The sequence below is a fragment of the Danio rerio genome, chromosome 12 (assembly GCF_052040795.2).
Source record: "Danio rerio strain M-AB ecotype USA chromosome 12, GRCz13ab, whole genome shotgun sequence".
Taxonomy (NCBI): domain Eukaryota; kingdom Metazoa; phylum Chordata; class Actinopteri; order Cypriniformes; family Danionidae; genus Danio; species Danio rerio.
Window position 1 is genome coordinate 8,969,436 of NC_141032.1, and position 14,555 is coordinate 8,983,990.

The 14,555-nt window shown below is 39.3% G+C and overlaps 1 protein-coding gene across 1 annotated transcript in view; it reads left to right on the forward strand.

Moving 5' to 3' along the window:
- Window positions 1-9,797, forward strand: part of arid5b (AT-rich interaction domain 5B) — a 254,828-nt gene extending 245,031 nt beyond the window's left edge. Inside the window, exon 10 of the mRNA NM_001442779.1 lies at window positions 6,252-9,797. Within this exon, the coding sequence (NP_001429708.1) occupies window positions 6,252-8,312 (2,061 nt within the window). The 3' untranslated portion in view covers window positions 8,313-9,797. The remainder of the gene's footprint in view (window positions 1-6,251) is intronic.
- The last annotated feature ends 4,758 nt before the right edge of the window (window positions 9,798-14,555 follow it).

A 14,555-nucleotide genomic window follows, 5' to 3' on the forward strand; every position in this document is an offset into this window, starting at 1 on the left:
ATATTTATATTACTTGCTAATTAATAACCACCTCATGTGGAACTCTGAATCTGCTTCTCATTTCGGAGGCTGCTACTGTCCACCGGAGGTCTCTTTTCAGTCGCAGACGCATATTTGAGAGCCTTTATGAATAAAATTAATCACACCAAGGCAACCCGGAGTGCTGAAATACAATTGGCTAAACTGGCATTGTGTGGATCAAAGGAACAAAGCAAAGACACCCATTCCGACAAGTAACGCACATTTTCAAAGCAGAATATCTGACTTTAGCATTGTTTTTCAGATAAACATGTTCACTTGACATGTTTCTTAAATACCTACAAGCACATTAAGGTATTTTTATGCTTTAGAAAAGATAAAGCATTACAAACAGCCTTTAATAATTGATACAAAATCAAAAGCAGTTCCCAACAGTAGTGGTAGCATAGTATTGCTATAGGGATAGTTTACCAAAAAAAGTACTCATTATTTACTTGAAAACAATCAAGATTTTGTTTTGAAATTATCTTCTGTTGTGTTAAACTGAGGAAAATAAAAGTATAAGGTGAGTAAAATATATTTAATTCATTTCATTTTGGGTTCTGGTTAAATTTACTCACAATATCTGACATAAAAACTCTGATTAAATAAGTAAGCGACTAAAACAGCATCAGATAAACCTCATGATGTAAATAGTAGTTTGAGTGAACCAAAATTGGCTCAAGGTATTTTGAAGCTTTTCCTGTCCGGCATGCCAAACGTCTCCCATAGGTTTCTAAGGGCTGTCAGATGCAGAATAATAATGCAAATACCATCCGTGGCTGCTTTCTCAAAAGTTGCCTGGAAGAAGCAGGCCCATGACAGACCACTTCAGACCGGGCACCTTTCCTCTTCTCGACAAATAAGCTGTCGCAAGCGTGTGAGAATAGCGCTGTCAGGAGCAGCTGGTTTTAACATAATTATTTGGGCTGATTTGGGTGCTCTGACCGCTGCAGTACAGCATGGAAATCAAATGCTATTTGTCTGCCTGACTGACTCCAGGCGATTTATACACTGTGCCCGATTCTGTTATTTTCGGTCCATCTCAGGACTGCACCATAAGCTCCCTCCGAGTTTTGTTCACAAATCAATTTGAAGGAGATGAATTGTGGGGGGAAAATCATGACAGCGTTCCTTTTTTTTTTTAATCGAAAGGACCTTTTGTGCACCGTGCAGCTGCAGTGAAAATGTTTTCCTATTGCATCTCACAATTCCCTGATTTTTATTTTTTTTCTTACAGAATACGTTGGCTTATTTTTATCCCTAAAAGCCAATAAATCCATGGTGATTTGCAAATGTCTCTCCAGTTAAGCGTAAATATGAGGAAAGCAGAGCGCGTCCGTTGAAGGGAATGAAAATGGAGTTATTATTTTCACATGAATAAGCAAATGATTACAGAGAAGATGAAAGGGCTTGTTTGAAAAAATTCTCTCCAATTGTCAAATTTAGACACATTTCAAAGGCGTTACGCGGTCCCGTATTCATTTCTCCCGCACATGAAATGAGTAATAGGTTACGGTGTGGAAACAAAAAGGCCTGTTGTAGGTTTCTTCCAGCTGCATGCCTAGCTCATCTGTCTGGTATGTTGTGTAATTTGAAAGGCCTCTCCAGATAATTGATTGTACTTTGTACGAGGCAGAAAATGAAAATGGAATTCTCTGTTTGAGGCAGAGCCGATATGAAACGGAAAAAAAACACTTAAAGTAGAGTTATAGATCTTAGGGAGGAAATTTGGGAGTTTTGATGTCAGCGGCGTATAATCAGGCCATGTACAAATATAGGCGCGCTGTTCTGGTAAGAATCAGAGCATTGTAAGCGCTGTTAAATCAGTCCTTCCTCAGGCATCAAATACAATCAAGGCTATTGAATGACACACGCTGAGCCAGCGGCCGTCACGCTGCATTACAAATGGGGCATTTTGCCTGCTAGTCACTGTTGCTCGTGGCCTCAAACACTTTTCTGATAACTTGCCTACAAGTGTCCAATGGGAGATAGGCAAAGCGAGCGCTAATAGCGCCCATAAACTCCATGCTTTTAAGGGATAGTTCACCCAAAAATTTCAATTCTATTTTCATATTCCTCTTCTGTTAAACACAAAAGAAGTTATATTGAAAAATGTTGGAAACCTGTAACCTAGTCAGTGGTTACAGGTTTCCAATGTTTTTCAAAATAACTTTTCCCTCCATTTAAATAAAATCCATTTTATTTGTTTTTCCCTACCATGAAAGTAAATGTTTTTTTTTTTTTCTATAAACATTTCTATAAATATTAAGGGTTTCAAGATCCTCCAAATCCTCGATTCGTTTACATTTTCCATTCTAAAGTCACGGTTCGATTCGATTTTCGATTTAAAACAGAAAAATTAATCAAAATTATAAAGAAATCATACAGTAAATAAATAAACATAAGTTACATACATAATTGCCACCTGTCAATCACTTTTTCTGCGGGACTCGTGAATAGGCAGTGATCTGTGTCCTTATTATGGCATCCGTAAAAAAGGTGCACAACCAACAGGAACTAGCCAACAGTACCTGAGGGATTCGCTAAAATTACCAAGTACAAGCGTGAAAGTTAAAGATTGAAGCAGTCTACTGACCCGCTGACTGCCTGGACCCGCTGTCTCCAGCGCATGACAATGTGTGTGCGTCTTTGTTTGTCTGCCTGTGTGTGTGTGTGGTCACGTGATGTGCGTTTTCAGCGGTAGTGAGGAAGGAGGGCTGCTTAGAAATGCAAAACGCCAGTGTGGATGTGGATCGTTATCATTATAAAATGCCATTTAAAAACTAAGACGTAATAATGTAAACAGGGCCTGAGTGTGTATTTTTCGCGAGCGGATTTGCAACGGGGGCGGGGCGGAGAATCGCGATGCCGGTGTTTTCTATCGGCCCAACCCTAATACATAACAGAGCTTGCAAACTTTTTTTTTTTTCGACAACACGAACGTTGTCACCATAACTCACTGGAAATCCAAAATACTTTCACACCAGCGACTTCATTGAAAGAGGAGAGGGTTTAAGCTCTGTCGACAGGTTTCTGCGTCTGCAGTTCAACAAGCTCTTCAACAAGCGTGTCTTTTTCCGCTTGGCATGCCAAGCTGACGTGACATGGGGGCGTGGCAGCATCGACGATTCCATTTTGTGATTCGATAATCGAAATTGAGCATGAATTTCAATCGATTTCCCCCTCGATTACACCCTTAATAAATATCTGCTTTTGTGTTTAACTCAAAGATATGGAACCACTTGAGTCTGAGCTAACTATAAATAAATGCTCATTTTTGAGTGAACTATCTGTGTTTACATTCACATCTCACCAAAGCATTAAGAAGAAGGGCATTTGCTTAATCATGTGTGCAGCTGCTCTGCAAAAACTGTTTTTAATTTTATGATCAGCATGATACAAAGTATCATTAATGTACACATTTAAGACCAACAAGTAGAAATTACCATAAAATACCACTCGGAGGTTGTCAGATATACATCAAGGCAATTACGCTCAAGTCTACAAAAACAAGCCGGGACAAGCTATCTGTCATTATGAGATGTATGAACAGACGATTATTCACGTGTAGATGCACATTCATCTGGGTTGAGTGGGGAAATGGAGTGAAAAGGGATGAGCCAGCCTTTTATTTAACACCAGCTGATGTCAAACATCTGTGCCTCCAACACTGATAATGAATGGATGGGTGGTGCAAATCTGTCCTCTGTACTGCCATTCTGAAGATCCGGAAAAGCATCTGCTCATTAGAGGCATATGAAGTTTGTCCAAAAGTGCAAAACTTGCATCATGCTTTGGATCACGGATGGCAGCAGGTGTCTCTTTTATGCAATCGCGCTGACTCCGTGTTCTGCTCTCATTTAAGCAGAATGCATTTAGAGGATTTTGGCATTGATTTGTTCAGCTCAGAAATGATGCAAAGCTTACACTACCTCCTCGTCTTTTATTTCATTTGTGTTAAAAAAAAAAGGCAGAGAGAGGAGATATTTGCATGGGGGAAAGCATTGAGGTATCAGCTTTAAGCCTGAAGCACGGCTCATGGTGTGCATAAGCACAAGGTCATCCGTTGATGCACTCGACTTATGCATGTCTTGAAGAAGTCTTTGATGTTCGTCATTAGAATGTAGAAGATGTAGCTGCTGTATCCTTCGGCAAATTTGTGTGTATGGTTTCTGCTGCTTTTATAAAGCTATAAGGCTTGATTTGCGTTTCTAATATCTAGATCCACCATAAGTAGCACAATGTTTCTAGACAAAAATCTCTTTGCACGCAAGGTTATCTTAATGCAAGGTTAGTTTACTAACCCTCAGGTCATCCAAGATGTAAATGGCTCTTTTTTTCCCAGTTGAACATTAAAGTGGATTTTTAGCAGAATCCATGGTCCTTTGGCAATTCATAAAATGCAAATCAATAGCTGCCATGACAAAAAAAAAAAACGAAAAACATTTGCAAATACTCAGCGAATGGTCAGAAACCACAGCTAATAATTTTATTTCGCTGGAATGTTTATTCATTATAGATTTATGTAGTTTTTAAATTCTAAAAGCCATTGCATTTCATGAATAACCTAGGAATAACCATCTTAAAGGTTTTAGTAAACAAAAAAAAGCCACCTACTTGTTGTATGACCTTGACTTTGGGAACGTTGGGTATACGTTTTTGATGGTATGATAACCTTGGATAAGAATATCATGGTGGCAACGCAGTGGCGCAGTAGGTAGTGCTGTCGCCTCACAGCAAGAAGGTCGCTGGTTTAAACCTCGGCTCGGCTCAGTTGGCATTTCTGTGTGGAGTTTGCATGTTCTCCCTGCATTTGCGGGGGTTTCCTCCAGGTGCTCCGGTTTCCCCCACAGTCCAAAGACAAGCGGTACAGGTGAATTGGGTAGGCTAAATTGTCCGTAGTGTATGAGTGTGTGTATAAATGAGTGTGTGGATGTTTCCCAGAGATGGGTTGCGACTGGAAGGGCATCCGCTACGTAAAAACGTGCTGCATAAGTTGGCGGTTCATTCCGCTGTGGCGACCCTGGATTAATAAAGCGACTAAGCCAGGGGTCACCAATATCGGTCCAGGAGGGCCGGTGTCCCTGCAGGGTTTAGCTCCAACTTGCCTCAACGCACCTGCCTGGATGTTTCAAGTATACCAAGTAAGACCTTGATTAGGTTGTTTAGGTGTGTTTGATTAGGGTTGGAACAAAAATCTGCAGGACACCGGCCCTCCAGGAACAAGTTTGGTGACCACTGGACTAAGACGACAAGAAAATGAATGAATGAATGAATGAAGAATATCATGGTTTCACGGTTTTACGGTATTGTGATAACTGCTCTAAAATATATTCTTTTTAAATGTCTGGGTAAAAACAACAATTTTTTTTCCCTTTTGAGCACAATATATTTTAATTAGAGAAACATTTAAAGTATTTTGGTGCAGTAAACATGTCAGGCTAAATTGTTTAAAATAAATCATTGACTTTTTATGTCATAATTTAAACAGCATCTTTGGATATATTTTCTGCTGAAGATACTGTTGTCCTAAAAAAATGAAAAAAAAAAACACCTAACTAAAAAACAAACTTACATATACCTTAGAAACGGTATAGCAGAAAATTTTGGCTGTTTTAAAACTTTGCCTTTTCCAAATTGCGCTATACCTTGAAAACGGTTATCGTCCCATGCCTAATCTGGACTATCTGAGAGCTGTCTCATGTTTACACCCCACAGCAATAACACTAGAGAATTGATTGTACCTTGTAAATTTTGCAGTCGCAAACAATGAAGTCTAATTCAAATATCTAATAAATTCATTTTTATTTTTGATCTCATTTTAACTACAACCTCCACATCTGCCCGAAAGTAGTTCGAACTCTTTGGACTGAGTGGTTGTAATATTGATGCCAAGCTCGAAACTGAATGCTGAACCCAGTCAAAGGCAGACTGCTCTTAAAGCTTTCATAAAATCAAGGACCTTGAAACTTACTCAGGAGTTAAAACAGAATAATATTAAGCCTTTTTGTCAATCATCTCAGTTTTATAACCCTTCCCCTTTTACCTATTCACACTCCGAACTGCAAAAGTGCGAATATCTTAAGCTATTAAAATGTAACACTGATTATTACATTTAAAAATAAAATACCAATTCGATAACCTTATTTAATCTGTGAGTGTAATTTTCATGAAAACAATGCATTCTTGTCCAATATCTTTGGTTAAGTATTATTTTTCTGTGTCTGTAGGGGATGGAGGACATGGAAGAGCTCCAGGAGAAGCAGAACAGTCAGCAGTTGCAGGCTCCCACCCAAACAGACAGAGATCCAAATAGTCCACTTACTGAAGATGATGAAGGTGTACTAGTGATCAAGGACGAAGATCAACCTGTGCTCCATAACGCTTATGAGCATGCAAATGGGGGTTTGTTGCCCTCGCTTCCACAGGATGGTGCGCAACTCAAATCAGAGGACTGTGATGCGTTTCCTGTTGCTGCTGTGCCACTGCATCATGGTCATCCTCTTCCCAACTCTCACACCTCGGACCAATGGAAGCATGGGATATTGGAATACAAGGTACCTCCTAGTGCCCTTGCAAACGTTGAACAATCTAGGCCAAAAGAAGGCCAAAACCAAGTGGTAATGGTGCTACCCACCCTACAACAGAAACCAGTCACATCTCCAGAAATCCCACCTGAAAGGGTGGAGCCCCTTAAAAAAGAAGAATCCTGCTTTAATTTTAATCCCCTCCTTTACCCCAGAGGGAATCCTGGCATCATGTCCCCATTAGCTAAGAAGAAGATGCTTTCCCAAGTAAGTGGAACAGGACTGCTGAATAATTACCCCTATGGACCACCACCTCCATTAGTCAGTAGAAGATTGTCCAGCAGTGGTACAGAAGTGTCATCTGCTGGACAGTCGAGCTCCCAGGTTTCCTCCTCCGTAGAGACCAGCATAGTGATCAAACGACCGTCAGTGATCCAGCATGCTCAGAGTTTCAAGTCCAGGGGTAGTGAGGACAGGAGGTCTTCAACAGAGGGCTCTCAGAAAGATGGGTGTAGTGAGGGAGAACCAGTGCACCATTCACAGACCCTAATAAGAGAGCCATACCTTAAGCGGGTCGATCCCCATTCCAGCATGGAAAAATCAGCTGAGATGCCTCGCCCTGGCCAGGCTCCCAGCTTCCTGAGTGAATTTTATTCCTCACCACACTTACACAATCTCTGCCGACAAACCGAGCACCACCTAAGCAAGGAACAGATAAGCAAGTATCTAAGTAGGGATGTTTACACTCGGGACTCAGAGACTGCCCAGGGATTTCCCCCAAGCCAGCATCCTGACAATGTGGGCTTGAATTTCTCTGCCCGGCTTAGTCAGAAAGAAAAGGGACCTCCTCCAGAAAGGGTGACAGAGGAGCAACCAACTGATCTAAGTCTCCCAAAATCCTCTCCTCTTAAACTGCCTCTTTCCACATCCACCCTGGGTGGCATTCCACATGCCGCAATTCAGCAGGACATTAAAAACTCTCCTCACTTTCAAGCAGGCAACAGTCAGAGCTCAAGTGTAGATTACCATCCAAGGGCTTGCCGTGTTCCTCCCATGACTGTCTCCGCATCTAAAAAGGTAACAGAATCTCATTCAAAGGTTCTGGAGAAAACACCCAATAGTAGAGGAGAAGAGTCGATGGGATTCAAGATCGATGAGATGTCCCGGCCTATTCTAAGCACCAAAAGCAGCCCACAGAATATCTGCACTGCAAGACCACTCAAAAGAAACATTGAGGATTTGGAGAATGGACCAACGGAGAAGAAGATCCGGGCCGTGACGCCCTTGCACTGCTCGACACAAAGAGATCTCCCAGGGAAACCAAGGACACCGGAAGCTGACAGCGAATCTGTGAAGCCTGCAGAACCTGCAGTGCACATCAACAGTTACACTTCAGAGGGCCACAAGATCCCCTTGCACTCCCACCTTTTCCAAGGGCTGTATCCAGGGACTTTTGTATCTCAGGTCCAGGACATGTGCGAAAGCTTGGGCTCCCATGTCACGCCAAGTTACTCCCATCCACTGCAGTACTTGAAGAACCAGGCTGTTCTGTCACCGCTCATGCCCCCCTTCGCCATTCATTCCTTAATGATGCAAAGACAATTCTTGGCCGCCAACCCAGCTCACATGTACAGGCACCAAGTGGGCACCTCATACGGGGACATTCTGCACCCTGGCCTCTACCCCATGTCTGCTCTTCACCCCCAACCAGCTTTCAGTCCCCCTCAACTCTCTTCAGTGCACCCCAGCACTAAACTTTCCTAGGTGAAGTAGTCTGGTATTTCCAAGCCGGATGTGCTTAACTCAGACCTAATGCTCCCTAGAAGATCCCATCAAGCATGGTCAACACTATGTATCCAACGAATAGCAGTGTTTTGTAGACGCTTTGACAAGGGAGCAGTTATTTACCTTCTTGCCACTAAAGTTTATGATTTGCACATTTCTTTGAACAGGGGCCAACTGGGCTAATTGTGGCTTGTTCTCACCGCACTGTTTGATAGTGTCAGCTGTCTTGTTCGAAAACATGTTGCCTTGGCACAGGTGCCCTAGTAGAGATGGGCATGATGTCCATGGAGGCATCCAAAGGAAAGTCGAGTGACAAATCAGTGCAATTTCAATCCATTCTGAGAGCTCTTTTGTCTGAAACACTATGATACGAAAACGCAAGAGCTGCCTGGGTAACTGTCGGACCTTTTCACATTACTCTTGACTGTACTTTTTTTGTTGTTGCTGTTGTTGTTATTTTTATTTTTTTTTTAAAGTGTAACAGTGTGGTAGTTTTCTATGTTTATTTTTCAATCCTACAAGGGTTAAGCAATGAGATATCACATTTGATAAAGACGCAAAAAACAGACCTGACTGCAGTTTGTTGTGCTACACGGTTACATGTAAATAAGACTAACTGAGCTTTCCTTGAAGGAATCTAAAACGTCAGTGATACAATGTGAAGTAGGCTTCACAAGCTTCTTTGACCACCACCACCACCACTGTCTGCTGGCCTCCTTTCACGCCCGGCCAAACCCTCTCCTGTCTGCTAGAGCAATGTGGAATGTGTTTGTCAAATGTAGGACTGAGGTGCTTGTACATTACCTTCACAAACTGAACGCAATTTTGTATCATGTTCACTCGCTACTGTAATTTCTGACTGCTCTGAATTGCGGGGCTTGAGAGCGTTTTTTGGACGGTGAGAGGATAAAAAGCAGAACTACTTAAGAGTCAGAAAGTGAGTTTTGTATTTGCTGGTGTTCACTTGTGATCGCTTACTCAGAGGACTTTTTATCAGGACATACAACTGAAATGTAAAACTACATTTGGGGGAAAACACATTTTTTGAGCACTTAGTTAAGCACACAGGCTTTTCCATCAGTTTAAGGATAGCTAACAGTTATAATTTGTCTTAGATATTGTTTGAATTTTAAGTCTGTAAGTGCCGGCAGCAGTTAAATTCGCGTCTGTATTAAATGAAGTGTAACACTTTTCCAGAAAAGACTTTTTCATTAACAAAAAGCATGATTTCTTTGCACAAAAGATGTTGGGAAAGTACCAAGACAATTTGAAAAGCAACACAGTACTCCTAGGGGTAATCAATTATATTTTTCTTTTTCTTTTTTTTTTTCCTTTTCTTTTTTATGTATTAGTCGTAGAAACTAAAATTCAAGAAATGTATTTACTCCAATGGTGTTTGGAGTAACACTCAAGGTTGCTATGTAACATTTTGTAATGAGTAATAAACAGTTTTATAACTTAAAACAATGCATAGTTCATGCATGTATGTTTTCAAAGTATCTGCAAATGCATTGCACTTTTTAGAAAACAAATACTAGCCACCTTAAAGGGATGATTTCTAAATGGAACTGTATCATTTTAATAATCAAATTGTATTATTATTATGGGAACGAGCATTGTGCCCAATCTTGGAAATGTATCATTTTGTGTCACGTTGGGGTTTAAAATTGATTTAACGAATGAACCAGTGGTGAGGTTAAAAATGTAAAAATGAATTGGGCTTGATGAAATAGGCTGGATCTCCATGCCTACTAGAGTACATTTTTTACAGTACTAGAGATAAAAATGGTAATGCAATTTTGAAAAACAATGCAATCAGTAGGGTTGGGTAGCATAACCCAGTGGCATTATGACACTATGTAACCGGTAAGCACCGGACTCATTCAGCATATGAATTTCGGTGCTACTGGTGCTGTGACAAGGATATTTGAAGCATCAAGGGGTACATCAAAGGAACACATAGGAACGCATTGTGACACACCATCTTTAAACATTTAATTCAAAATAACTTTGAGAGATACAATGTTAGGCATTTGCTCTTGTTGCTTATGTATGGAACGCACGCACGTAAGCAACGCGCACAGTACAGCGCATCCGTTGAGCGGCTCTCTTCAGTCAAAAAGTGAGTCAAAAAGTAAAAAAAATAAAAATAAACATTCAAAATTACATGAACCTCTGGAGGAAATGTGGATAGTGTGGTGACACAATGAAGTTAATCAATCTATGTGCTATACATGTAAAATGGGATAAAAGGAACATTCAAAAAATAACTCATGTAAACGCCTTAATCAGTTTAGTAAATATATATATATATATCTATATATATATATATATATATATATATATATATATATATATATATATATATATATATATTAGGGGTGTCAAAATTAATCGTTTCTTCAGTGCACCGCGATGCAGACACGGACAATTCGGTATCGGTTCAGTAATAACCATAACTGGTTATTACTGACGTCATTTACCTCATATGCGCTCTATCGCGAGGGAGGCGAGCGCGAGTTTTTACAACGCTCTAACTACTTAAAACTCTTAAACTATGCACAATTTCACTGTGTGTGTTTGCTGGATCAGTCTTTCACTGACATTAACAGCAAAAGCCCCTATTTCACTGAAATCGAGAGAATGAAAGTACTCCATTTGTCTCTCTCACTCTCTCTCTCTCACACACACACACACACACACAGTGGCCCATTTGACCTGCTGGCGTGACTTTTCTTCTCCTCTTGGCTGTTTTACAGCGTTACTTCTGGGTACATAAACGAGCACGTGTCTGCAGTGTTTTTTCCACCGTGTCTATAATGCATCAGCTGTGATCGCCCCTGTCGCTTATCAGTATCACTCATCTGTGAAGAGCGCAGCGCGCAAGAGCCAATTGCAATCAAAGAGATGTAAGAGAACTAGACAAGAATCAGAAAGTGAGCTGGATATTTATATTTGTTCATATATATATATATATATATATATATATATATATATATATATATATATATATATATATATATATATATATATATATGTGTGTGTGTGTGTGTGTGTGTGTGTGTGTGTGTGTGTGTGTGTGTGTGTGTATATATATATATATATATATATATATATATATATATATATATATATATATATATATATATATATATATATAATTATTATTATTTTCCCCAAATTAAAGTTAGATTCATTCACCACAATTTTGTGCCTCAAAAATATCATTTCAGTTAATGTCTTGGCACTGGTACTCTTTTAAAATTATCAGTTTAGCAGTGGTTTTGAAATAACCCCAAACAATACTCAACCCTAGCAATAAGGCTGAAAGAGAATGGTCAAAAATATACGCTGAAAAATATGTGCCTATATTGAAAATAATTCTGTTGTTTACATCCGGGTATTGCCAGTATGGTTCGCTTATTGCAAACTGTGAAATCTCAACACATAGAAAATAAAAATTAAAAATAAACTTTTAATTCTTAAACTTTTCGCCAAAAAGGACATTTCAATAAATTAATTTTCTTTAATAACACTCAAAAATGTTACTAATAAATGTTAACATTAAATTAATCAATACAAACTATTTAAAAATCAAAAACATCATTTATATATATATATATATATATATATATATATATATATATATCATTAGATTCTTATTGCAAGTGCAATTGTTGGATAAATCTAACATTCTTTAGTTAGTTAGTTAAATCTGGTTATTATACAAATTACCTGAATAACAGTGTACCTTATTTTAACTAATGTCTCAGTGAATTTTTACTTGAGTGAGCATGTCCAATCGTCTTTACAAATGTGACGTCCTTTTGTAGAAAATTTAATTAAGTGCAAAATACAATTACTCTGTTTCCCTGAATTGATTAATAACAAACTGTTGAATGTATGTATAGTATAAGGCAAGTGCAAAATAATAAGTCACTATTATTAAAGGACCAAAAAATGGTCCCTTGCTTTACTTTTTAGCAGAAAAGTAATTTAATTATTGTAACTAGTTGTAGGTGGCTCACTGGTTAGTACAGTCGCCTCACAGTATAAATGCAGTATGAATGAATTGGTAAAATAAAATATTATTTGAGTGTGAATGGGAGAGTGTATTAGTGTTTCCCAGCGCTGGGCTTGCAGCTGGAAGCGCATCCGCTGTGAAAAACATGCCGGAATAGTTGGCGGTTCATTCTGCTGATAAACAAGGGACTAAGCCAAAGGAAAATGCATGAATGAATTACTTTGTATCTAATTACACCTAGCACTGGTAGGGAAGATGGACTAAACAGGAGCCGTATTCAGTGCAAGCACACTTAAATGTTATAAATCCTTAATTGTTGTCTGTAACAATCTAATGACTAATGTACTCTTTATTCTATGTTCAAATTACTTTTAGATTACTTTTAAAAGTAATTTAGCTTTTTTCATTGTATGTTTTCAGCATTTATGTTTTTCACATACGGACAAAAGCACTGCGCTCCAGTTTATCCTTAGAGCAGCCATGCAGAAACTCTTGCTTTGGTACAGTACTCAGACTCACATTGAAAGGCACTGCAGTAGGACACATCTGCTCTAGTTTACCCTGTTCATTATAATTGTAATGAGCGCTGGGAATTTTGCGGCCCCGTAATTAGACTGTTTGTCAAGAGCACTTAAAGTGTCTCTTTCAGTGTAAGATTGTCACAGCCAGCTGCGCTTTGGAGGTCAGAGTTCAAACTTGACTGTTCAGACTTCAGAAATCTGGCCTAAATCTTTTAGCTGCTGCAGGAATGCAGTTTCGCCTTCTTGCTGGAAGGTCAAACCATGGTCCATTTAAAGCCGCTGTGTTTTACCACATGGTATGTATATATAGCATGCTGTTTAATATAGCAGCAGTTGACCAAATTATCCTGTGTATAGTTTACTTTACTCCAAAGTGTTTTAATAGATTCCACTGTAACAGTTTTCTTGTCCCACAGCTAGGCTTCGCTTCACAAAAGAGTCATGGGATTAAATAGTCAAGTTGACCATGGCGCAGTAAAACCTTTTGTACTATTTGCAACATTTACTAATAAATATTTTAGGAGAGCAAGCTCACCATGAAGCAACTGCACTTCATTAAAAGTGCAGTCTGTAAGTTTGACACCCAGTGGTTGAACTAGGTATTGCACTCCTGGTGCAGGTTGCCAGATTGACGACACCAACAGGAGTGAGCCTGACTGAAGAGCCTAAAGACTGATTTTAACTGTGTTTTAAATAAAAGCAACGGTATGCAATTGATGGAAGATTTTCCACCTTAAAAGGGGTTTTTGTTATAACTAACACCTGAAGTTTAAATTTTAGACACGGCTTTTATTTCTGAACAACAGAACACTGACAATGATCGCTTCAGGTACACCTCATGTGCAGCAGCAGATAGTTCACCTCAGATCTTGAAAATGACAAACCAGTGATTCAGCATGTACATTTGAGAATTTTAAAGAGGTTTATTATGTAATAATTAGATTATAAACCTTATCGTTTTGTTGGAGTGCAGTGAGTGCACTATTCTGTGCTTCTGAAGGACTGTGTTTAAATGTCTGTCGTGTTTTGTCAAGTGCAAACAGGCAAACTGCTCATCACTGTGTATCTCATTATGCAGCGTGCTCTTAAGACACGGGGTTACAATGTAACCTGGGGCCTCATGTATCAACGCTGCGTACGCACAAAAACTTTGCGTACGCCAGATTTCACGCTCAGAATCGCTCACGTTTGGATTTACTAACAATGAACTGAACGTGGGAATGTGCGCAGGTTCACGGCAGGTTTCTGGCAGGCGTACGCACATTTTTTGTGCGTGTCTGTTTTATTTCCATTGGCGACTCCTAGAGGCAGTTGTGTTAAATTCTTCTCTACAAAGTGTCTGATCCTTGCAATGGCAGCTGTATGAGACGGGTTCATATAGTAGGTATGTAAGATTTCCATACCACACAGTTGACCAGCTAAACATTAAAGCACAATTTGCAGCGGTCGCCTGTTTTCCCAATGTAATCTGAGCTATCTACTGCACACACATTGCTATAAAGACACTATCTGAAGATGAATTTGCATGCGTGAATCAGAAACATTTCCATTCAATAAATGTGCAAATAAAATATGATGCACAAACTTATTGATGATTCCTACTTGTCTTTCTCGTGATAAATAGTGGGCAAAATCTGATATGTAGCGGGGGAAAAAAGAAGAAAGAGTTTATCAGAC